Below are 24,641 nucleotides of genomic sequence, written 5' to 3'. Positions count from 1 at the left end.
CATGACAGCCTGGGGTCTTTCCCTTTCATATCTCCCTTCCTACCAGGGCAGCAACTTATTTAAAATCTATAGTAATTGGAGTCTTCACATTCCTGTGCCACTGAAGACTCTGCTGTCCCACCTCACAGACACGTATTTTTTTTTGCCACATGGGGATAGACTGCACAGGTGTGAAGGCTGAAGATGATTGTTACTACTTTCACATAAAGTCACTGCCCCAGCAGAGAGGTATGAAAAGGAAAGGTGCTGGGCTATCATGCAGGTGGGAAAGGAAGAGTGCCCCCAGAGGAAGGAAGGAGGGAACAATAACAGAGGACAAAGTAGAAGTGGGAAGGTTGAGGGAAGAGTTGGTAAAGTAAGAGGGGAGAAGTGGATGAGCGAGCGATTTGAGGAAAATTAACAAGGAGGGAAGGTGGAGGAGGGGTACAAGATGAAGGAATTATAGAGGTGTGGGGAAAGAAGAGTGGGAATGGCAAGGATTAAAGGGAATGTGAGTAGGAGGAAAGAGCAGATAAGATGAAGAAGAAAATGTAACCTATACAGATGACCGGGGGGGGGGGGGGGGGGGCTTCAGGGGGAAGAAATGTGGAAAAACAAGGAAAGATGGAGATCTAAGAGAAACAAAATTAAAGACTTGAATGTGATCACCCTGCTGCAGTTAAAACAGAACCTCTGGGAAGGTTGCTCCTGTGGCAGACCTGGGATAAGTGTACAAGTGTAGTGATGGAAGACAAAGCTGGTGCCAATCCAAGAGGGAGGGAGCTCCCTACTCAGGGCTTGAAGGTCTTGCTCCAGTGAGTATCTTGAATCCTTTCAGCTGAAAAGCTGGCATAGAACAATAAGTCTTATCTGGGGTTTTTTTTTTCCTTAGGACACCCCAAGCCAGTCAAGTTTTCAGGATACCCACAATATACATCAGAGATTTTCATACAAGCCATGCATGCAAACCTCTCGCATTCTTATTGTGAATATTTTTTTTTTTTATGTGAAGTCTTTATTGAACATTTATGCAATACATTTTGTTCAAAATACAATCCATCAGTGCACTTATATGGCCATGTGACAAACATTCCAACAAGATGCTTTCTATATTATAACAACATTCAAATAACCTCTGTTGACTTCTTTAATTTTTTTTTTTTCCCTTTTTCTTTTCCCCATATTTTCCAAAAGAAAAAAAAAAAAAAAAATCCCCCCCAACCCTACCCTCCCCACCTTATGGGGAATACACTATACTCTTCCATCCATACATTTGCACCAGCATAACTCTAGGCTGTGTTCACATCATTGAGAAAGAATTTCCAGGTCAAATACCATTTACTCTTTTGATGTTTCCGCTCTGCTACAAGTCTCTCCATTTCACACACACATCGCAATTTATTATGCCACTTCGCAATTGATGGGACCCCCACTTGTTTCCAGTGTGAGGCTATTACTACCCGGGCAGCTCCCACCGCCTGCCTCACCAACGCTTGTTGATGTGTTGTAAGACCTACTACCTGTACAGAAAAAAGAAAAACCTCTGGGGTCCAGGCAATTGAACGGCCCACCCAATGCTGCAGCCTACTGTGAACAGTTTTCCAAAAGGCTTTCACTTTGACACAGCTCCACCACACATGCCCCATTGTGCCTTTTTGACCACACCTCCTCCAGCACAGCCCCGTCAAATCTGGGTATATGCGCTGAAGGCGGTCCGGAGTAAGGTACCATCGGTACAGCACCTTCACCGCATTTTCCTTAAGCGGTACATGGATTGACACTTTCGCCACCGTCCGTTCTATTCTCTCCCACCGGGCCTCCCCCAGGGCCACACCAAGCTCTCCCTCCCAGCTTTTCCTGTGTTTCCTGTAGCAGGGAGCCCGCCTACTTATACAACCATACAGGCTCCCAATCAATCCCCGTGACATAACATTTTTCACAAATTTCCTCTAGTGGTGTTTTTTCCCGCTTGATCACCCGTGTAATTGCCTCAGTCTGGAGGAAGTGTGCCAGCTGACGATAAGCGAACTCATCCCTCTCCTCCACCGGGTACATAACCTGTAGTGCTGAGAAGGAAATTAGGGATTCAGCTTCATACAGTTGCCCCCACGCTTTCACCCCCAGCCCGTACCATCTAGTGAAGGTCCCCTTCTCATTGCCAAGCAGAAATAAAGGGTTGTATGCTATTGGGGACAGACGCGATAAAACACACTTACTCTGTGGAAATAGACTATCCCAATAGTGAAGGGTAACACCAACTGCCGGGCATTCATGCTCTCCCAGCGATCTAAAGGGGCGTGGCAACCACATGAGTGCCTCCAACGGCCTGACACCAACCGAGTACTGCTCCAACTGTACCCACTGTTTATCTGGATAGGCCTGATACCATTCGACCGCCGCCTTGCCCTGTGCCGCCCGATAGTACCATGTGAGGTTTGGAACGCCCATCCCTCCCCTCTTCCTTTCTTGATAAAGGAGGGCGCGCGACAGCCTAGGTCGCTTTCCTGCCCAGACGAAGCGCACTATACGATCCTGCAACATCTTTAGGAATCGCCTGGGCATCAACACAGGCAGCACTTGGAACAGGTACAGGAGACGGGGGAGAACATTCATCTTTACAATGGCTATCCGTCCAAACCATGAGGCCTCCAAGTCCCCCCACCGCTCCAAATCTACCGCTATGTTCCTTGCCAAACCTTTATAGTTAGCCGAGAAAAGCTCCGAAAGGTCGGGGGTCAAATTGACCCCTAAATATCCGATTTGCTTTTTAGCCCATTTGAAGGGAAAAGTTGCCTTCAGGGACTCCACCTCCTCCCCACACAGTGTCACATTCAATGCTTCTGACTTGGCCATGTTTACCCTGAACCCCGATACTGCCGAGTACTCTTCGATAAGGTGATTGAGTTTTGGGAACGTGACTTGTGGGCGTGTTACATACAACAAGACATCATCCGCGAATAAGGCTAATTTGTGTGTTCTTTCCACCACTCTAGCTCCCGAGATTTCCGGATCGAGCCTCAGGCGTGAGGCAAACGGCTCCATGACCATGGCGAATAGAAGGGGGGACAGAGGGCAGCCCTGCCTTGTGCCTCTAAAGAGCTGGAACAACTCCGAATTACCACCGTTAACTCACGCAGGCACTAGGGGACGTATAGAAAGCCTGTATCCAAGCCCTAAACTGCACCCCAAAACCCAGAGTCTCCAGTACTTTGTACATGAAGGTCCAATGAACCCGATCGAAAGCTTTTTCTGCGTCCAAGCTAAGAAGACACAGAGGCTTCTGATTTCGTTTAGCAAGGTACATAAGGTCCAGCGTTCGCCTGATATTATCCATAGCCTTTCGATGGGATACAAAGCCCACTTGGTCTGGATGTATGAGAACCGGGAGCAGGGGTGCTAACCTATTCGCCAATACTTTTGCCAGAATTTTAACATCGGCGTTTAAAACTGAGATGGGCCTGTAGGAGCCACAGTCTTCGTGGTCTTTGCCCGGTTTGGGTAACACCGCTATCCAGGCCTCCATCATGGTTGGGGGCAGGGTCCTCCCCACTCCTACCTGATTAAACATGTCCGCAAGAAGTGGCGCCAACTCAGCTGCAAACCTCTTGTAGAACTCGTTAGGGAACCCATCTAGCCCTGGGGATTTATAAGAAGGCAGACTGTGGATAGCCTCCTGGATTTCCAAAGGAGTAACTGGTTTGTCTAGCACTGCTTGTTGTTGATAAGTCAGTGTGGGAAGCTCACTCTCCCTCAAGTAGTTCTCTATAATCTTTACTGAAGGATTAATCTCCTGCGCATAAAGTGTTCGATAAAAATCCCCGAATCGCTCGCGCACCCGCGAAGAAGTTCGCAACACGTTGCCTCTAGCATCTCGCACCTGCCTAACCGTTCGGTCAACGTTTTGCCTACGCATCCGTATAGCCAAGAGACGGCCCGCTTTGTTCGCGAACTCATAAGACCCTGCCCTATGCTTCGCCTGTAACATACTGAGGTATTCAGAGTAAATAGAGTCCAACAACAGTCTCTCTCTACTCAACTCGTGCCAGACTTGGGGAGACCGTTTTGCCTTATGCTGGGCTTCCAAACTATGTATCTTCTCTAAACAGGCCGCTATTTGTGCCTTCCGAGCCTTGGAGCGTCTACTGGCCAATTTCAAAAAGTAGCCTCTGGACACCGCCTTCATGGCATCCCACACTACCTGAAGTGGAGGCCCAGAGTCTATGTTAAGATCCAGGTATTCTTTTAGCATGCTTCTATAGCCCACCACCTCCTCCTCCTGCAGCAAACTAACGTTTAGTGTCCACCTCCTATCTTTGATTTCAGCCCTTACATATGGCAGGGAGACCCAAACTGGAGCATGATCTGAGAGTGTTATGTTGCCTATTCCTGCCTCTGGCCCCCTTTCCACTAAGTTGGTGTCTACAAAGATGTGATCTATGCGTGAGTATAAATTGTGCACTGATGAATAGAAGGTATAATCCCTCTCAGCCTTATGGGTCAGCCTCCAGAGATCCAACACTCCTAAAGAATAAGCCATGGACTCCAATGCCGCGGTCTCTCGTTTCCCCTCCGTCCTAGCGGCTCCCGTACGGTCCAGCCCGGGATTCATTACTGAGTTGAAATCACCACCCATTATTATTGAGCCTTTGGCAAATGTTACCAAGGAATTCCGCACCCTCTCAAAAAATTCCCTCTGACCACTATTTGGAGCATATATGGATGCAATCGTTAAGTCAGCCTGATCAATTTGTAAGTGAAGAAACAAAAAACGCCCTCCTGGGTCCCTCTTAATGTGTATTACCTGTGCCGCCACCGAGGTGTGTAGCAAGATTGCCACCCCCCTTTTTTTAGATGCTTCTGCGGACGCAAAGTATGCCCCCGGGTAGCCCGTGCAGGAGAGAAACCTCTCATGCTGGCGACGCAAGTGTGTCTCCTGCAAAAGGACTATGTGTGGCTTAAGCTGCTGCAGCTCCTTAAAAAACTTTTGTCTCTTTTGAGGCATATTCAATCCTTTTACATTGTAAGACAATACTTTCAAATCAGCACTCATTTCTGAGGATAATTACAGCACATAGTGATATTGAACATCAAACATCTTTCTCTTCCCTTGTGTACAACCCGCCTCCCACTTGCCAGTGTTACTTCCCTGAAATAAACCGCTTTCCCCCATGATGGTCGAGGTCCACTCCCTCCCCTTCCCCACCCCCCGCCTTTCCCTTCCCTCCTGACCCCCTTCAGGTTAACACCCCCACCAAACAGAACTATAAGCCCTGGTTGGGAAAAAGGGGCCCCCAGCGTACCCCACATGAACCAAACAGCCATACCTGTCCCACCTACCCCGATTACTTCCCCCCTGCCCGCTTCTATAATACAGAATCTGTATTCCCGCCAACTATTTTGCGCTACCCACCCTCTAAAGCCCTTGCCACTTTCATAATAGCACAACATCAAGTAACTCTTTAAACACTGTAAGAAGAGGAAAAAAAAAAAAAAAAGCCCCTGAATCAGCACTAACTTCTCACCACCTTAACTGGCATCTGCAGCCAAGACGAAGAAATAATGAGAGAGAAAATGAAAACCAAAAAGTCATATCTTAGCTCCCCGATTCTGGGACTTCTGAGGCACTCTATTCCACTTCTGCAATTTGGCTTTGGTCGAAGGAGCCAGGTCTCCCGGAGGCACCGATGCTTGGGTCAGTCCCACCTCGTGCAGGAACTTCCACGCCTCCGCGAGTTTTCGGAATCGACGCTGTTTTCCACTGAACATAAAACTCAAAGCAAAAGGGAATACCCATCTGTAAGAAATCTTTTCTTTTTGCAGGATTGCCAACACTGGTCGTAGTTCACGCCGCTGCGCTAGGGTGAACAATGACAGATCTTGGTAAACAGACACCTTCGCCTCATTGTACTCCAATGGTGGATTTTGGCGCGCTTTTAACCATACTTTCTCTTTGAGCACATAGGATGTGAATTTCACGATTATATCTCTGGGTTTGTTGTCTGCTGGCTTCCCAAGCGATCTATGTGCGCGTTCAAACAAAGCCACCTCTGGGTCAAGTTGTTCCCCCAAAATCTTCTCACACAGCAAGCGTGCTATTTTGGGCACGTCCTCCATATTGCCCGTTTCAGGAACCCCTCGGAACCGGAGGTTTTGTCTCCTACCTCGGTTCTCGAGGTCGTCTATTTTGTATTGTAACTCTTCTGACTGCTCTGCCAGTTGCAGAAAGCGAGCGTCCATGGCCTCTGCTCTCGACCTGCTCGTCTGCACGCTCCTCCAATGCCTCGACCCTGCCCCCCAGCTCGCGGAGATCGAGGCTAATGGCGTCAACATGTTCAAGAATTTCTACTTTGGACGTCTTGATCTCCGCTCGGATCTCCTCCAGGTATTTAGCCATCTCTTTGGTAAAGCCTGTTTTAGGGGCAGGTCTCCGCGGTTCGGCTTGCGAGGAGGCAGACTCTGATCCCGATGAGGGCCCCGGGGCCGATGACACGTGGCGTACTCGACTCTTGGCCTGCTGTCGCGCCGAGCATCTCGCCATCGCGCAACTGAGTTGCTGTAGCTTTGCTCATGGTGTGTCCGGATTCAGTACTTTTCTATGTGGCTATTCTGATGCGAAGCCAGGTTCGGGTATCCGCGCTAAATGCAATTTTTATCGCAGGGGAGCACGGAGCTATGGGCTCAGGCGTCCATTCAGGTCCGTGACGTCACCGGAACCCTTACTGTGAATATTTTGAAAACCAAAATAGGCTTGTGTCCAGAGAACCCCTACATTAGTCAGCGCTCTAGACATGTTAAGTAGTAGTAGTTTATACACTCCTACTGATACTGAACTACTGGCTTCAAAATTCTATTAAGTAGATCCTGTGCAGATCACAGCCAGCTAGAATTTTGCTTCAGCAATAGACAGAACCAGGGCTGCTCCTCCTTTAAACTTTCCCCTGCCATGCTTCCCTAAAACCTTACTGGTAAGAATGCAGCTTCAGTTGAACCCAGGTGGGTTCTGAAGGGACAAAAGAAAATTAGCAGGCAAGACCTTCCTTAGCATCCCGTTAGACCAGTCCAGATGCCTGAAGTACCAAAGCAGTGTCCTAAGTGAGCCACTGATCCTGTGGCTAAAGCTCACTAACGCCACATCCTGCTGAGCATTAACATCTAGGTCGGTGATGGCAAACCTATGGCACACGCGCCATCGCTGGTCCGCCCACTCCCCCTCCCTCCCAGCACCAGTTCGGCATCCCTCCTGCCCTCCCCTCCAACCAAAGAAGCATCAGGCCGCCCGCCCTCCCAGCACCAGGAACCCCCCCCCCCTCTGAAATTTAAAAAGCGTACCGTCCTACTCCTAGGGGTTAAGGCGGTGTGCGTCGGCAGCAAAACGCGTGTTCTTCGTGCGGTGCACCTTCGGCCTTCCTTTCTGTCTCAAGCTGTGGTCCCCCCTACCCCAAGGAGTAGGATGGTACGCTTTTTAAATTTCAAAGGAGGAGGGGGGTTCCTGGTGCTGGGAGGGAGGATGGGCGGGAGGGAGGCCTGATGTTGGGTGCTGGGAAGGTGGCTGGACATGGGTGGAGGGCAAGAAAAAGAAGAAAGGAGGAAAGTAAAGAAATAAATGGAAAGGAAGCCCTGGAAACGGAGTTAAGAGGACAGATAGCAGCAGAATCGGATACTGGGCCAGCATGATCAGAAAAAGAAAGTCACCAGACAACAAAGGTAGAAAAAATCATTTTAGTGTTTGGAATATGTCCAATTTGAGAATTTACATCTGCTGTCTTATTTTGCACTGGGTATACTGGGTAACACAGCTTACAGAAATGATTTATAATGAAAGAAAATCATGTTATTTTTTTCTCCTACACTAGTATAATATTTTCAATGATGTCTGTTTATATGCGCCATGGCTGGTGTAAGGGGTGTGGCTATCATAGGGGTGGAGTCATGTGGTGACCCCACCCATAATGAGTACCGGCACTTTGCGATAAATAATTCGATTTTGGGTTGCTGTTTGGGCACTTGGTCTCTGAAAGGTTCGCCATCACTGATCTAGGTTGATAATACTTCAAAGGAATACAAGCTGACCTAAGTAGCCACCTTGCAAATGTCCTTGGGGAGGAGGGGGGGGGGGAGAAGTGGAAGCTAAGGTTATGCTGTACCCAGGAGACTTCCTGCCCCCGGTCAAATGCACCTTAAACAGAGAACTGCATGTTGAAGTGATTGTCTCTTGATCATAGTAACAGATAATGATCTCTAGTCCATCTAGATCCATTAAGTTATTTTTGCCTTATATGCTGCTTTTTGTCCTCCAAAAGGATCAAGACAATTTGACTAAATGCCTCTTGAGGTCACTTAACACACTTCTGACATACAATGTAGCCGTTTGTTCTTTGCTCCCTCCTGCCTCCCCCAAAACTAGATCTTCAAGGAAAACAGACCCCTATTGCCTTCTCTAGAAAACTAGAGTTTCCTGAACAATGCCGGCAGTTCCAAAATTCTCCTTGCTGAAGGAATAGCCACTAGAAATAGCCTTCTATGTCATGCTCTTTTGTAGGAGGCCACTTTTTTTTTTTAAGTTTATACCCCATTTAAACCTAACCAGCTAACAGAAAAGTTAACATACACAAACATACAAAATCACAAGCATTAAAAACTTCACTAAGACTTATTTAGATTTTGCTCACACCTTTTTCAGTAGTAGCTCAAGGTGAGTTACATTCAGGTACACTGGATATTTCTCTGTCCCAGGAGGGCTCACAATCTAAGTTTGTACCTGAGGCAAGGGTAAATTAGGCCTTACCTGCTAATTTGCTTTCCTTTAGTCCCTCCGGACCGGCCCAGAATGTGACTGATGGGTTGTGCACGCCTTCCAGCAGGTGGAGACTGAGAAAAAAAATTGACTCTAGCGAGCCAATAAGAGCCCTTGCCAGCCAGAGAAAGATCCAGTAATAGAGTACCAAAGCAGAAGAAAAGCAGTACCTAAACTGTGCATCCAAAAAACCTGAGCAGCCACCGGCACATTGCCAACAAAGGGTGAGTGCCTGAAAGCATATCGCTTTATTGTTTCCTTTTTCATTTTTTTTTTTTTTTAAACCAAAAGCACAGGAGAAAACCTTTTAAGAAAAAAAAAAAAAAAGACAATAGAGAAAAGAAAATTAATGAGACTGAAGGACTCACCACCTTCCACCTGCTGGAGACTGAGATTACTGGATCTCTCTCTGGCTGGCAAGGGCTCTTATTGGCTCGCTAGTCACAGTTTTTTCTCAGTCTCCACCTGCTGGAAGGCGTGCACAACCCATTAGTCACATTCTGGGCCGGTCCGGAGGGACGCTAAGGAATGGAGGATTAAGTGACTTGCCAAAGATCACAAGGAGCAGCAGCGGGATTTGAACTGACCACCTCTGGATTGCAAAACCTGTGCTCTAACCGCTAGGCCACTCCTCCACTGTTGATACTAGATTTACATCCAAGGTGGAACTATGGGTGTAGTGGGAATCTCAGCAATTTTACTCTCCTTGGGCATCCCATGTGATGAGAACCAAACCTCTCTAAATAGGCCAAAGATCATGTACCTTGAGGGAGGCCAAGGCCAGCTCCTGTCCCGACTATCCTGCAGGAACCCCTCAGAGGGATCCCCTGATGCTTCAGACACCAAGCTTCAAATGTCTGCCACAACCGGATGAATGCCAAATAGGTTGAACTCCCTATCAACATGGTTATTCCCTTAATGGAATTATCTTCTTTTGTAACCTCATTTGCTCGAGAGTCAAGCTGTGTCCTGTGTCTGGTATTTGTACTACCAAGATCACTGGACCTCCATGCTCTATCCTTTGAAAGGTCCTGCCCAGCAAGGGCCACAGTAGTTAAAGTACATGCCATAAAACAGACAAAAAAGGAGAAAAAAAAATAAGATTACTCTGCCAATATTCCCAAAGCTTCATACTTGGGCCAATCCATAACTGCAGAGGTTTGCTGGATGCCCATGTCACAGCCATCATCCATCATAGTATAAGTTTCAGGACTAAGGTGGCATTAAAAATCAGCAGATATTTCTTGAAATCACCGATTTAACTACCGAAGAGGAAACCCTTACAGTGGTAGTTTCTTCTGCATTTGCAATTTTAAGATGAATTTCCAAAATATTCCACAATGCAGATCTTTTCAGACTGAACAGTAAGACAGGTGAAAATAGCTAACTACCATCTAATATTTGGATACTGTTCCAACATGGCTGCGATTGCTATTCACAAGTTCATATAATTTAACATACATTTAAAATAGACTGCCTGGTAGCTTTATGGCAAAACCTTCTGTTAGTTTAACTGGAACTGGTTTACCTGACAACTTCACATGTTATTTGCTTCAGTATTAAATGGCCCAAGACCTATGGCCATCACTGCATTGTGAAGAGATTTTCAGATTTGTTTTATATAAAGATGTACCTACCTTTAAGAGGTACATTTTGAGTACTGATGAATACATATTAGATTTATAAAAGCCTTACTACAAAAGGGAAATGGGACTTGATACACTGCCTTTGATGTTTTTGCAACTACATTCAAAGCGTTTTACATATATTCAGGTACTTATTTTGTACCAGGGGCAATGGAGGGTTAAGTGACTTGCCCAGAGTCACAAGGAGCTGCAGTGGGAATCAAACTCAGTTCCCCAGGATCAAAGTCCACTGCACTAACCACTAGGCTACTCCTCCACTCAAAAGGGTGTACATGTAGACTTCCTGACTAGCAATTTAACCAAACCTGCCCTAGTTAGCATCAATGGCTGCTCTTGCAAATTATCTCCATTTCAATTTTTTTGCACTACAGATTACTTCCATTGCAAAATGTATTTTACTCCTACTATTCCACCTGCTATATAAACTAGCTAAATCTGGAAAGGCACTGCAAAAATACCGGGAACATACAGAAAGAAGTTAGTGTGCTTTGTACAGTGTTGTATTCTGAAAAAGTACTTTCAATATGAATATTAGTTTCCTTGTTGTAAATGTATAAAAACCACACTACAGTATGGGGATCAGTTCCTCAAGTTGAGGGAGGGCAGGGAAGATATGAAAAAGGGAGAGGCCCCAAGACTGAAGAACACTTAATAGCAGTTGTATCTTACCGGATGGTGTGCTGGTCTGTGTTGCAGTTTCAGAGTCCTGGGTGCTCCATGGTCTATCCCACCCCGACATGCTGAGAGACTGCAGGCCAAGGCACAGGTCATTTGTGTCTGGAAGGCCACGAGGAGAGTCTTGCACAGAGGTAGGGAAAAGCATCCTGCTTGCAACAGCTCCTTCGGTGTCTTGCAAGTCTACTTAGACCAGACAGAAGCCGGAATTTTAAAGTTTGCACGAGTGTCACACCCAAAGTCCCACTGAACAGTAATGTCACTACTAATCAGCTGTGTACCCCTTCCATGGGTAGAAATGCCATACATCCATAAACAAAAACCCACCCACTCTTTCCTAGCCTATCTGCATTACTAACGGTGCCAGAATGTGATAAAGCTGCTTTTCTTACATTCTGCTGCTGGTGACATCACTTTGCCATGCAACAGAATGAAATTATGAAAAAAACATTAAGCTACAAAAATATACCCAAAAGGAGACAAGAAAAAAAAATTATAACAGGCAAGGCGAATCCATGCCAGTACACAATGCAGAAACAGCAGAGCCAACAGGATCTGTACAGGAAGAAATCACAGCAGCAGCAACAGAAAGGCTGATCAGACAGTTCAATGCTACCCAGCTCTCCCTTCTAGGCCCCTCCCCCAAATCAAAAAACACTAGGTCTGGACGGACTCCAGTTCCTGCCTCCAGCCCTGATTCAGCAACCAAACAGCTTCACAATTCTGCAAGCATAATCTGTTTGCTTCAACTTGGCCACTGTTGCCTCACTGACTCTGCATTGTTTACCAATGAGTAATATGGATAACCTTCAAAAACAAACCCTAAACTGCAGAAGGGTGTTATGTTGCAGGCCACTCTGAAACAGATGGGATACTATGAAGGCAGAGAAAGCAAGACAAGGATTACACAACAAGCTTATTTATGGAAGTTGCATGTTTTTGGAGTTATTTTGGATCCTTGTTGCAGAAGGATGTCCTACAGCACAGGGCTCCTATTTATAAAGGAAGAACAGGCAACTGAACTATAAACAGAAAACCAAACTTCGGGACTAGTCTGTGGATCCCTACCACATAAGCAGCCTTACTCATAATTCAGCAAATTAGTGACCGATACTGTGTTTAAACCGTTTCACCAACAGCATAAATTGGCGATTTTAATTATTGTTTTTACAGGGAGGATGGGGAGAGGGGTGGTATTTTGTTTCTTTGGGATTTTTAAAATAACTTCAGAATTAAACCGGGGGGGGGGGGGGGGGAGTGGAGGAAATCATAATTAAGGCCTTAGTCTTCCAGAGACTAGGGCTTAGGTTGGTTTTCCTTATAAGCAGTCTTGATTTCATGAATTACATTCATGTAACACCTGTTAAATAACCCCTGAATTATAAGTTGTGCGCTTGCTGATTAAAAAAGAAAAATAAATACTAAGGAGAAATTAGACCTTACCTGTTAATTTGCTTTCCTTTAGTCCCTCCGGACCGGCCCAGGAATGGACTGATGGGTTGTGCACGCCTCACCTGCTGGTAGGCGTGCACAACCCATCAGTCCATTCCTGGGCCGGTCCGGAGGGACGCTAAGGAAACCACGTTTCACACGTCAAAAGCAATGAAATGGTAGTACTCCTAATTTTCATCAGGAGAGGCTAGCCTGGTCACACTTGCCAGTGTTGTGGCCTACAATGCAGAGGAGCAGTCTGCAGTATTTGGTCCATGATTTGAAGGTGAGAGGGAGGTGTTAAAATCACTGCTCACAAGCACCACCTGGCTGCCAAAAGTCAGGGTTCAAATTAATCAGGTTCTTGGAGGCAGCTGGTGTTTTAGGCCCACTGCTGCCATGGTGGCCAGAGAACATTTCATGGACAGTTACAAATGAAACCCTCATGCTATAAACCAGGAGGCCGATTCAGTTAAGCTGGACACAAAGCAGGATACTGCCTAGGTGATCCATTGTGAAAATGTTACAAGAAATGAAGGCATGAACCCAAAGATGGCTGAAGTTCTAATGGATGCTCAAGGATCATGAGCATCCATTGACACAAAGCCTAAGTCATCACACCTGAAAGGCAAATTTGTCTTCACAGCTTTGGTGGAGGGTGGCAGGTTGGATAGCACTGAGTACTGCATGGCAGAAGCATAGAAACAGAATCCTGCCTGCATAACCTGCTATAGTGGCATTAAAATCAAATTTCTCTGCTTCCATCTGCTGGAAAGGAGTCAAACCCCACTAGTCTGGGCTGGTTTAGCAGGATAATGAATACTGAACTTATCCTGTCTTTACTTTGGCAGGAGATTCTTCAGCACCTTCAAAGACAGTAATACTAATTTTGGAAGTTAGCAGTAGAGCTGCTTACCTCTAACAGGTATTCAGTACACAAGGAGACAGACATATGGATCCAGTGTGCTAGTGCTCTCCTCTAACTGAAGAGCAGCTTTTTGGTTTCTTGTGATCACGTATTGGCATTGCTGTACTCAGTAGAGCACCTCCCCCTTCAGTCCAAACCTTAGCTACTCGAGTACAGGATTAATACTGCACTGCTCTGGTGGGGCAAAGGGCAGGAAAGTTGGGAGGGTTGCTATGTTTGGTGGCCTGCTGGAAGACCTGGACAAGGATGGTGTGGATGGAGAAAGCTGCAGCCTGTGCAAACATGGGAGTCTGAGCAGTAGTGACTGGTAAAAAAAGGTATGAACTGATGACCATGTAGTGTTCTCTGCAGGTAAATGCATGGAGACAACTTGGAATAGCAGAGACTGCTATGGCCCCAATATCATGTGTTCCAACTTTAGCTGGCAGTTGGTTAAGATAGCTAATACCAGATGGTAATACAAACCAATGCCCAGATATGGTGCATTTAGTGGCAGAGCAGCTGGGATTGTTGGCATTAAAGGTAAAAGCCAGCTGTGAAGTCTGATGAATAGAAGACAGCACCATCTACAGTCCAATGTATACAAGTCTTGCAGGCCCAGGGGAAAAAAAAACCAAACAGCCATAGGGGCTAGTTGCTGTCATCTGATAATTTGGGGAGGGAGTCTGGAATAGTACAAAAGATTACTGTTAGGAAAGGGAAGAGACCCCTTAAGAGCTGTGCAAGGATAACATTAAGGTCCTAAGGTAGTGGGTTATATTAAGGCCTTTCATGATACAAGTGGGGGGGGGGGGGGGGGGGAGAAGAGATTTTTCTATCTACTGATCACAAGCCGTGATGGCCGACAGGTTCACCAACTTGACGCCAGTTTGAAATATGAGATATATAGCACATTAACATGAAACAAGTCCATTTGAACTGATATGATCTTCTTGCTGCCACAAGATCTAATTATGCGATACTTGAAGTTTGCCCATGTCTAGTGGGCAGTCTCTAAGCTGTGACAGACAGGCTCAGTTGACAGAGGTACAGATGTCTGATGTCCCAGTGGGGCTGGCTCTGCTCTACCCAAGATAACATGCGAGGGAATCACTTGCCTGGACAAGCAAGGGGGGGGGGGGGGGGGAGAACAGAAGTCTGGGTCCAGAAGATGGTGAATACATGTGCTACCCTGTAAGGGCCTGGCTGTATGACATTCCCCAGTGTGAGGAACAAGTCAAGGTCAAACTGCCACAAGCACAGTGATGTTGGACCACTTGTAGAAAGTTTCCAACTAAGTCAAATCTACAACCTGGTTGTGTATTCCTGGCAGTAAAGCCACCTGAATGGCAGAAGCCAGATTGTCTTGCCTCCTGGTAGAGACACAGGGAGCCTAAACTCCATCTGTTATGTACAATGTTGCCTCCTGGTTGCCTGTGCAGATAGCTACCTTGGCTTGTAATCAGAGCCTGAGGGCACAGAACAATGTGCTACAGCAGTAGTTCTCAAACCTGTCCTGGGGACCACAAACGTTGGGTTTTCAAGCATGGAAGCGACAGGCATACAAGTGACATTTGTTAGGGATATCCTGAAAACCTGTCTGGAGAACCACTGTACTAGACAAAGCTTATTTTGCTAGGTTCACACCCCTTGAATGTGGCAATGGAGGTGTGCACTCCAGCTCACCAGAGGCACTGGTTGTGAAGGTAAGCTGGGGCTACAGTGGTTCAAATTGGTAACTCATGGTTAATGCTTATATTTTATTGGATTTATACCCCACAAACATTCAAGCTGGGGACTCCATTCTATATGGCTTACATTATGTTCACTTATATTATAAAATCAGCTCCCACTATCTCCTCCTTCTGTCAGTCCAGTTCAAACAATCATTAAACATTATGTTCAGTCATAACTACAAATAGACATCAGGTGTTCCGATAAGTCAAATTGTATCTACAAATATAATTCAGATGTACAAGTAGACTCCAACAGTTGATGTTCCAACAGGTCAGGGGTGCATGGAGGGAGAGGAGACATGATAGGTATTACAGTGTTGTGTACTGGGTAGATTCATTGTTTTGTCCTGTCGTTTATTTCTCTTGGCAGCCGTGTCGTCAGATAAGGGGACGCATATGGTTGCATCATCTGTGTAGATGTATGTTTTGAAGCTGTTCGCCTCAAACCAAGTGTGTCATGTATTCCATGAGTTGTTTAGCAGCTGTGCCTTCCATTACCTTGGTGATGCTCCCACTGCAGAGTGCACAGAAGCAGCTGAACAGGAAGGATAACGAACCACAGCAGGTGTGGGCCTATGTGCATTTTTTGCTAAAGGCAGTCGCAGAATGTGGAACAAGTAAATTGTCTTTTGGAAAGGGAATCGATATACTGCCTCTCTGTAATTTTTTAAAACTACATTCAAAGCTTTTTACATATACTGGTACTTATTTGTACCTGGGGCAATGGAGGATTAAGCGACTAGCCCAGAATCACAAGTAGTTGGGAATCAAACCCAGTTCCCCAGGATTAAAGTCCGCTGCACTAACCACTAGGCTATTCCTAGAAAGAAAGCGACTGCATTTCTAGATGAGCATAAAGATGGGTGGAATACTGCCTGATTTGGGGGACAGAGTGTGGTTTTCCACAAGGTTCACCACTCTCCCCTATCATCATGAGGTCATTAGGGAATAAGAGGAAAATAAATAAATCTATGCAGATCTGAATATTGCTCCCTTTAATGCCAGATGACAATGGGAATAGGAAAAATGAGGAAATGTTTAAGTTGGTGGAAAGTTGGGTAAACTCATGCAGACAAACTGAATGGGGGAGGGGAAAAAAACCTGTTTGGTGCATTGGGTATTATGATGATTCATTACATGCTATAGGGAAATTTTAGATTTGAGACTTGAGTATTGTGTATTCTGAATAGAACATAAGGTAAATAAGCTGGTGAAAAATTCATTTAGTATGCTTAGGAAATTAAGGGCTATAAAGAATGAGGACACTTTAGGTTAGCTGTTCAGACACTCTCACTCAAATGTTGACTACTGCAATGTCGTTTATACAGGCTGTACACAAAAGCACTTTTGGATGTTGCAGATACAGAATATTGTAGCACGGCTCAATTTTGGAGGCCAGAGACTGATAGAGCTTTACTTTTGAGGTTCCACTAGTTACCGATAGATGCAAGGGTTAAATTCAAATGTATGCATTTTTTCTAAGTTCCAATTTTTTCTGGAATCTCAGCTGTTAATGGAACTCAGTTTTCCACCTATGAATGCGGTTAAGCAGTACTTATTTTCATATCAAGCCCCATTTGTGTGAAAGGTCTTATGATCCTACCCTAGCAGAGAACATTTAATCATTTGACTTCCTGTGCAATGTTTTTTTAGTCACCTTATTTTCTAAATTCTTACTCTTACCAACATGTCCATCTTTGCTTATACCCCTATGCTATTAAAATGCTCTATTAGATATGTTGACATTTTAAGTAGTAGTATACTATGCCATACTTCGAATTAGAATTTTTACTAGTGTAACTATTGCTTATGTTTGATTTATTACTGTACACCACCGTTTGATTTATTTTCAAAAAAGGTGGTAAATAAAGCCTGCAGGATGTCTTTAGTGGTCTGTCACATATACAATACCTGCTGTCCTCATCCAGCTATGGAAAGATGTGCTCATATTTGTGGAACTGAGTGCCAACTGAAAGGCACTTTGAAGACTAAGGCTGTAGGAGTTGTGGTATTGATGGTTGAGGAAAGAGAAGACATTCCAATGGTGGAAATGTACTGGATATGAGTGTAGGCATCCTTTGAGAGGAGAACCAGTCATTGTGGTCAATGAGCAACACGTGGTGGCAAGTTCATTCTGAATTTGAAAGGTGTCCAAAGAATGGATTTTCTGGGGATCAGGAAACCTGGAGTAATCCTTGGCCCTGCTATGAGAGTAGAACCTCTGGCCATTCTGTATTAAGCTGTGGTCAAAACAGCTTCATGATGGTAGGGAATTTGAGGAATCCTGGTCTAGAGTTTGGTGGAAAATGGATTAAGTTTAACACCTCACCGCTATCTGCAGCCATCACAGAAGCCTACCACCCATTGGCAAGGTGTCAAAAAACTAGGAAGTGCTTGCTGTGTCATAGAGCCTCTTTCATATAAGGCTAAGTTGGACAAGTGTCTGGCACCAACCTGGTATATCCTGAAAAGCACCATGGATAGAACTGCTTGACAATACTGGGGGTGGAAAATTGGTCAGACAATTCATTGAGTATCAGCAGCAAAAAAAAAAAAACCCAATGAAACAAAAACAGAAGGCTGCAACCTGCCAGGCACCCAGCACCTACTCCAACCTGCAAGGCTACAGTGGCCCAAAGGCCAATAGTGCACACACTAAATCTGAAGGGTAAAATCACCCATGCTGGAATGCCCCAAGGTGGCAAAAAGGCACAGAGCTGTGAGGTGGAACTGCTGTTGCATGCTGAAGTTGAAGTCCACAAGCCCAGTGAGTGACTGATGGGTTGTGTACGCCTTCTAGCAAGTGGGAGACTGAGAATTCTAACTCAAGAGAACCAATAAGAGCCCTTGCAAGGTTGAGAAAGACCCAGTATACAGTAGCAAAGCAGAAAGAAAAAACGGTCTGTGCACCTGGGAACCTAAGCAGATACTAAAAAACTAACAAGCCTGTGCAACATGCTTAATGTGCCTTGCACCACACTTAGGCACTAGGGAATAGCATGAGAATGCTATAAAGCTTTTTTTTTTAACCACCAAAGAACAGTAAGCCAACACAGCTCTCCTTAAAAAGAAACGAGCAGATGCTCTCCAGAAAGACTAGCACACAGAAAAGCGAAGATACTTACCTTTAGCAGGTATTCTCCGAGGACAGCAGTCCGAATGTTCTCACGTGTGGGTCGGCGTCCACGGCGGCCCCAGGAACAGAGATTTTCCAGCAAAATCTAAGAAAGCTCTGCGACAGCCAGCAGGGCGCGGGACGGATGTACTGCGCATGCGCAGCCATCTTCCCGCCCGCGCCCGCTCCCGCCTCAGTTAAATGAAAAGCAAAAAAAGACCACCACAACTCCAAAGGGGAGGTGGGTGGGTTAGTGAGAACAGCCAGCCTGCTGTCCTCAGAGAATACCTGCTACAGGTAAGTTATCTTTGCTTTCTCCGAGGGCAAGCAGGCTGCTTGTTCTCACATGTGGGGTATCCCTAGCCTCCAGGCTCACTCAAAACGAGAAATAAGGTCAATTGGGCCTTGCAACAGCGAGGACATAAAAGATTGACCTATGAAGAAACAACTAACAAGAGTGCAGCCTGGAACAGAATAAAAATGGGCCGGGGGGGGGGGGAGGGAGTTGGACTCCAGACCCCGAACAGATTCTGCAGCACCAACTGTCGCGTCGGGTATCCTGCTGAAGGCAGTAATGAGAGGTGAATGTGTGGACTGATGACCATGTTGCAGCCTTGCGAATCTCTTCAATAGTGGCTGACTTCAAGTGGGCCACTGACGCTGCCATGGTTCGAACATTATGAGCCGTGACATGACCCTCAAGAGTCAGCCCAGCCTGGGAATAAGTGAAGGAAATGCAATCCACTAGTGCGTTTCCCCGACAGCAACTCCCCTTCTGTTGGGATCAAAAGAAAAACATTTGGGCGGACTATCTGAAGGGGCTTGTCTGCTCCAGATAGAAGGCCAATGCTCTCTTGCAGTTCAATGTATGCAACTGACGTTCAGCAGGGCGGGTATGAGGACGGGGAAAGAATGCTGACAAGACAATTGACTGGTTAAGATGGAACTGACACCACCTTCGGCAAGAACTTAGGGTGTGTACGGAGGACTACTCTGTTATGATGAAATTTAGTATAAGGAGCATGGGCTACCAAGGCTTGAAGCTCACCGACTACAAGCTGAAGTAACAGCCACCAAGAAAATGACCTTCCAGGTCAAGTACTTCAGATGGAAGGAATCCAGTGGCTCAAAAGGAGCTTTCACCAGCTGGGTGAGGATGACACAGATCCCATGACACTGGTGGAGGTTTGACAGGTGGCTTTGATAAAAGCAAACCTATCATGAAGCGAACTAAAGGCTGTCCAGAGATAGGCTTACCGTCTACACAATAATGGAAAGCACTAATTGCACCAAGATGAACTCTTATGGTGTTGGTCTTAAGACCAGACTCAGACAAGTGTAGAGGGTATTCAAGCAGGGTCTGTGTAGGACAAGAGCGAGGGTAGGGCCTTGCCGTCACACCAGACAGCAAACCTCCATTTAAAAAAAAAAAAAAAAAAAAAAAAAAAAAAGTGTAACACCTCTTTGTGGAATCTTTCCTGGAAGCAAGACTCGGGAGACACCCTCAGAAAGACCTAAGGAGGTGAAGTCTACGCTCTCAACATCCAGACCGTGAGAGCCAGAGACTGGAGGTTGGGATGCAGAAGCGCTCCTTTGTTCTGAGGGTTGGAAAACACTCCAATCGCCACGGTTCTTTGGAGGACAACTCCAGAAGAGGGAACCAAATCTGACGTGGCCAAACGGGCACAATCAGAATCATGGTTCCGCAGTCTTGCTGGAGTTTCAGCAAAGTCCTCCCCACCAGAGGTATGGGAGGATATGCATACAGAATGCCCTTCCCCCAATGAAGGAGAAAGGTATCTGACACTAGCCTGTCGTGGGCCTGAAGTCTGGAACAGAACTGAGGGACCTTGTGATTGATCTGAGTGGCAAACTAAAGAGTAGCAAATCTCCTGGACCGGATGGTATTCATCCTCAAGTACTGACAGAACTGAAAAATGAGCTTGGGGAGCTTCTGTTAGTGATATGCAATTTATCCTTAAAATAGAGAGTGGTACCGGAAGATTGGGGGGTGGCCAATGTAACGCCTATTTTTAAAAAAGGTTCCAGGGGAGATCCGGGAAATTATAGACCGGCGAGTCTGACGTCGGTGCCGCGGAAAATGGTAGTGGCTATTTTCAAAAACAAAATTACAGAACACATCCAAGGACACGGATTACTGAGACCAAGTCAGCACGGCTTTTGTGTGGGGAAATCTTGCCTGACCAATTTACTTCAATTCTTTGAAAGAGTAAACATGTAGACAAAGGGGAGCCGGTTGATATTGTGTATCTACCTAGGTTTCCCAGCTGCAGGTGCACAGACTTTTTAAAAACCAAAGAAAAAAACCCCACAACATACAGAAAGAGGAGAGAGACCGACAGGGCTCACCACCTACTGGAGACAGAGAAAAATGAATCAACCTAGCAAGGGCTCTTATTGGCTCTCTCCGATGAGTCAGAATTCTCCGTCTCCACCTGCTGGAAGGCGTGAACAACCCACCAGTCACTCAGTGGACCGGTCCGGAGGGACGCTAAGGAATGCAGTTGGGAGCTGAAGGCAAATGCTGCAAGGGACCAAAACAGACCAGACAACTGGGAGTCTCAGGCTCCCAATGCTGTATGGGATTGCTGCCTTCGGGTTGCCATGCTGGATTGACAGCACACCACTAGATACTATGTGGACACAGGCTGCCAGCTGCCCCCTGCATCAGAAGAGAAATGACCGTGCCTCAGTAGTCCAAGCAGCACAGAGCTGCAGCTACCAAAACAAGGTACTGCAATCCAGTACTTGAGAGTCAACACAGGAGAGGGCAGCAACCCCTCCAAGAATGGGCAACCTTCAAATCATGGGCACAAGCTGAAGGCCACCTCTGCAGCCAGCAAAAGAGTAGACCAGGCAACTGAGATGTTACCCTCACCCCCCCTCCCGGGCAAACAAAACAGCCCAGGCCTCAGAAGTGGGCTGCAGACTGAACACACAGCTTGGAGAAGTAACCTGAAGAAAGCTGCCAATGAGTGACCTGGGAGCAGCAATGCCCAGCCTTCTGAGCAGGAATTCGCCATGTGAGGAGCTGAGACCCAAAACCACAAAGGCAAGACAAAAAAAACCTCTGCAAGGTAAGGGAACCAGTACCATTCCATCCACAATGGCCTGAAAGCTGCAAAGACAGAAGAGAAGGAGCAATTCATTACTGCAGCCTGTAACCAAGATTGGCTGCCGTTGACTAGGTACTCTAAACAATTAGAGCCATGCTAAAATAGCTCCCATGCTGGCCCAACTATACTGTCCTGAAAATACAGACAAATCCCCACATAGGCTGCTCAAAAAGAAATCTTGTACTGCCGCAGCTGCACTAACCTGAACAGAACAAACCCAAGAATGAAAGTTCATCCGCAATTTTGCCATTTTTACTAGTACCCACAGGCTACCTGACTCCAATCAGGTGGCTGACTAGACAGAAGAGCACAGACACCCCCTTTCCTCCAGAATGCCATATAAACAGAAAGGAGAAATTAGATCTTACCTGCTAATTTGCTTTCCTTTAGTCCCTCCGGACTGGACCAGGATTGGACTGTTGGGTTGTGCCCGCCTACCAGCAGGTGGAGACTGAGAAAAACTCTGACTCTAGAGAGCCAATAGGAGCCCCTGGCCATGTGACCTTAGCCTCAGTATTTGAATAGCAAAGCAGGAAAGAAAGAACGAACTTCTGTGCCGTATGGAATCCTAGCAGCCACAAATTCCTCGGCAAAACCGAGTACTAGAGCTCACCAGCAACTCTCACCAGAGAAGTGGTATGACATATTTAAGGTTTTATATATATATTCCAGCAACTGAGCTCACCAGCAACTCTCACCAGAGAAGTGGTATGACATATTTAAGGTTTTATATATATATTCCAGCAACCGAGCTCACCAGCAACCACCAGAGAAGTGGTATGGACCACGCAAAGTCTTTTTTTTTTTTTTTTTATATATATATACATACAGTATCATCTGTTTGTTTTTTTTCAAACATTCCACTTCCAAACTTAATAAAAGAATCTAAAGAGTTGATAGAACATGGGAGGGGCCTGGTCCGGTCCGGAGGGACTAAAGGATAGCAAATTAGCAGGTAAGATCTAATTTCTCCTTCCTTAGCGTCCCTCCGGACCGGACCAGGATTGGACTGTTGGGAAGTACCAAAGCAGTAATCTTACAGGGAGGGACAGACATTGAGAATGCGGTAGAGTCCCTGAAAACACCCAAACTAGGATGAATACGAAGCCAAAAGCTTGACGATCCAAGAACCACCAATAAACTAAATAGAATGACTACAAAGCAAAAAAGCTGAAAAGTCCAAGCGACGCTGAACATTGTCTCCTACCAAGTGGCCGCTATATAATGTCCCCTACCGCACTATCAGTGCAGCGCAAAGGACAGAGACTCGAGAGAAAAAAAACTGAAAGAAAGATGGCAAAGGTAGAAGCAGAGGCGCCTGGAAACAAAAAACTGCAATGAATCTACCTCAGCTGAGAAAGTGGAAACAGAGATCCTGAAGTACAATACTCCAGATATCGTAGACTACTGCTGACCTAGCAACAGATTGGAAGTATGTAAAGCCTGTCAGTGAGAAAGTACCTGATCACTAGAAGCTAAATAGGTAAAAACAAGAATGCAGTTAAATACTATGCAGAAGACGACGGTACCTAAATCCCTGCTGCAAACTAGACTGAAGGTCCAAATAAACTGACAGCCGCTGCAGTTATCCAACATGAAGAAAACATCTCAGAGCGCAATGCAAATGAGAGAGAAAGAATCATCTGTAGCTGTTGCCTCTGCAAGCAGATCACCTGAGACTCTTGTCGTAGACCCCAATTAGTGAAAACGGGAATAAATCAACAGTAGACACTTGTTAGTACCTTTCATCTGATACATATAGAAGTCCATAAAACACTACACAGTTCCAGGAATAACATGTATAGAATGTTTGTACATTTAGGAATCTAGCCAGGTGCTCATGGTCTGGATTGGCCGTGGACCGAAAGGTGGGCTCGATAGAACCTTTGAGCTTTTCCCAGTGTGGAATTAAATATGTACTTATGTAGTAGAACTATAAATATACATATATATTTTCACAGATGCAGCCATCAAAAAAACTGCTCACTGTGTATATGCTCCCGGCATACTTGCAGGAAGAATGCTCAATCTCAACCACCAGACCCAAGTGCTGCACTAGTGAGAATACAGAGGCCAACTGAGCGGAGGGAATTCCATCCGAAATAAATATCTGGATACGAGAGGGCATCTATCTCTGCCGCTGACAAGTCTTTTTAGCAAGAGAGTAAGCGAGGCACATGGAAGGTCAGAGCGAAAAGAAATAGTTCTAGAACTGGGACCTCCCCTTAAGGTACTATCCACTGAGAACTCCCAGAAGTTTTTTTTTTTTCCAATGGTCACGAAATTGACAGAGTGAAAAGCTGCCAAAAAAGACTACTGAGACTCCAAAAAGAAAGAAGAAAAAATTCCTTCTTGGGAGCTAGAAAGTAAAATTTTACTCTGCAAAACAGAGCAAGGTAATGGCCGAAGGCCCAAGAACATCCAGAGAAAACAGAAAGTGGGACGCTTGTAGAGAAGACAAAAACAGTCTGCACCAACTTGACTAAACAAAGAGAGAAAAAATAGAGACATGCTACGAAGTCTAATGAGATGACACGAGAGCTCAAAAGAGAGATCAAATGAGAGACCTGGCTACATGCACCCCGTAACCTAGAGTGTGCCTGAAATGCACCACCCGTTGCTTGACCTGACAACTCTGCCAATAAGACTATCTGTAATGAACCAGACATCTAGGAAAGGATGAAACGAGGAGACGTTGTTTCATGAGCGCCGCTGCTACTATGACCATAACTTAAGAAAAAAAAAGTGCGCGGAGCCGATGCGAGACCGAAGAGCAGGGCAAGAAAACTGGTAATGAGGACCTTATCATCCTCGTATCGTGGACATTACTCCTCCTATACTGAGATTTACTAAGATGTACCGACCCACACCCATAAGAAATGAATGTGGTACTTGCAACCTGGATTGACCACAACTGAGGACAGGATGCTGGGCTTAATGGACTCTTAGACTTTCCCCGTATGACAATACTCATATACTAATAGCAAAAATGCACAGGAAGTGAAAGAATCCCCTTCCAATTGAAAGGAAGGTCTGGAGTGAGGACGTATAGAATGAAAATATCACCATATGTTGAGCGTGGACTGAGACACACTGGCCTTTAATTTTACCGCATCTCCCCAAACCTCGTATCATGTCATGCCTCCTTCCTCACTGAGATGTACAGAGATGAACAGACGCACACTCACGAGATATGAATGTGGTATTTGTAATCTGGATTG

General features: G+C 45.7%; 1 protein-coding gene across 3 annotated transcripts in view; it reads right to left on the bottom strand.

Moving 5' to 3' along the window:
• CPEB1 (cytoplasmic polyadenylation element binding protein 1) overlaps nt 1-24,641 on the bottom strand; it is a 201,806-nt gene that overhangs the window by 141,739 nt on the left and 35,426 nt on the right. For 2 of the 3 annotated variants that reach the window (XM_030187973.1, XM_030187981.1), the window contains exon 3: nt 11,089-11,277. In XM_030187973.1, the coding sequence (XP_030043833.1) occupies nt 11,089-11,277 (189 nt within the window). Of the gene's footprint in view, nt 1-11,088; nt 11,278-11,486; nt 11,663-24,641 lie in introns of those variants that run through there. The other variant, XM_030187988.1, reaches the window with a different exon arrangement.

Source organism: Microcaecilia unicolor, chromosome 1 (genome assembly GCF_901765095.1).
Source record: "Microcaecilia unicolor chromosome 1, aMicUni1.1, whole genome shotgun sequence".
NCBI lineage: Eukaryota > Metazoa > Chordata > Amphibia > Gymnophiona > Siphonopidae > Microcaecilia > Microcaecilia unicolor.
Note: the sequence above shows the minus strand (reverse complement) of the source record. Positions and strands in the feature narration are given on the sequence as shown.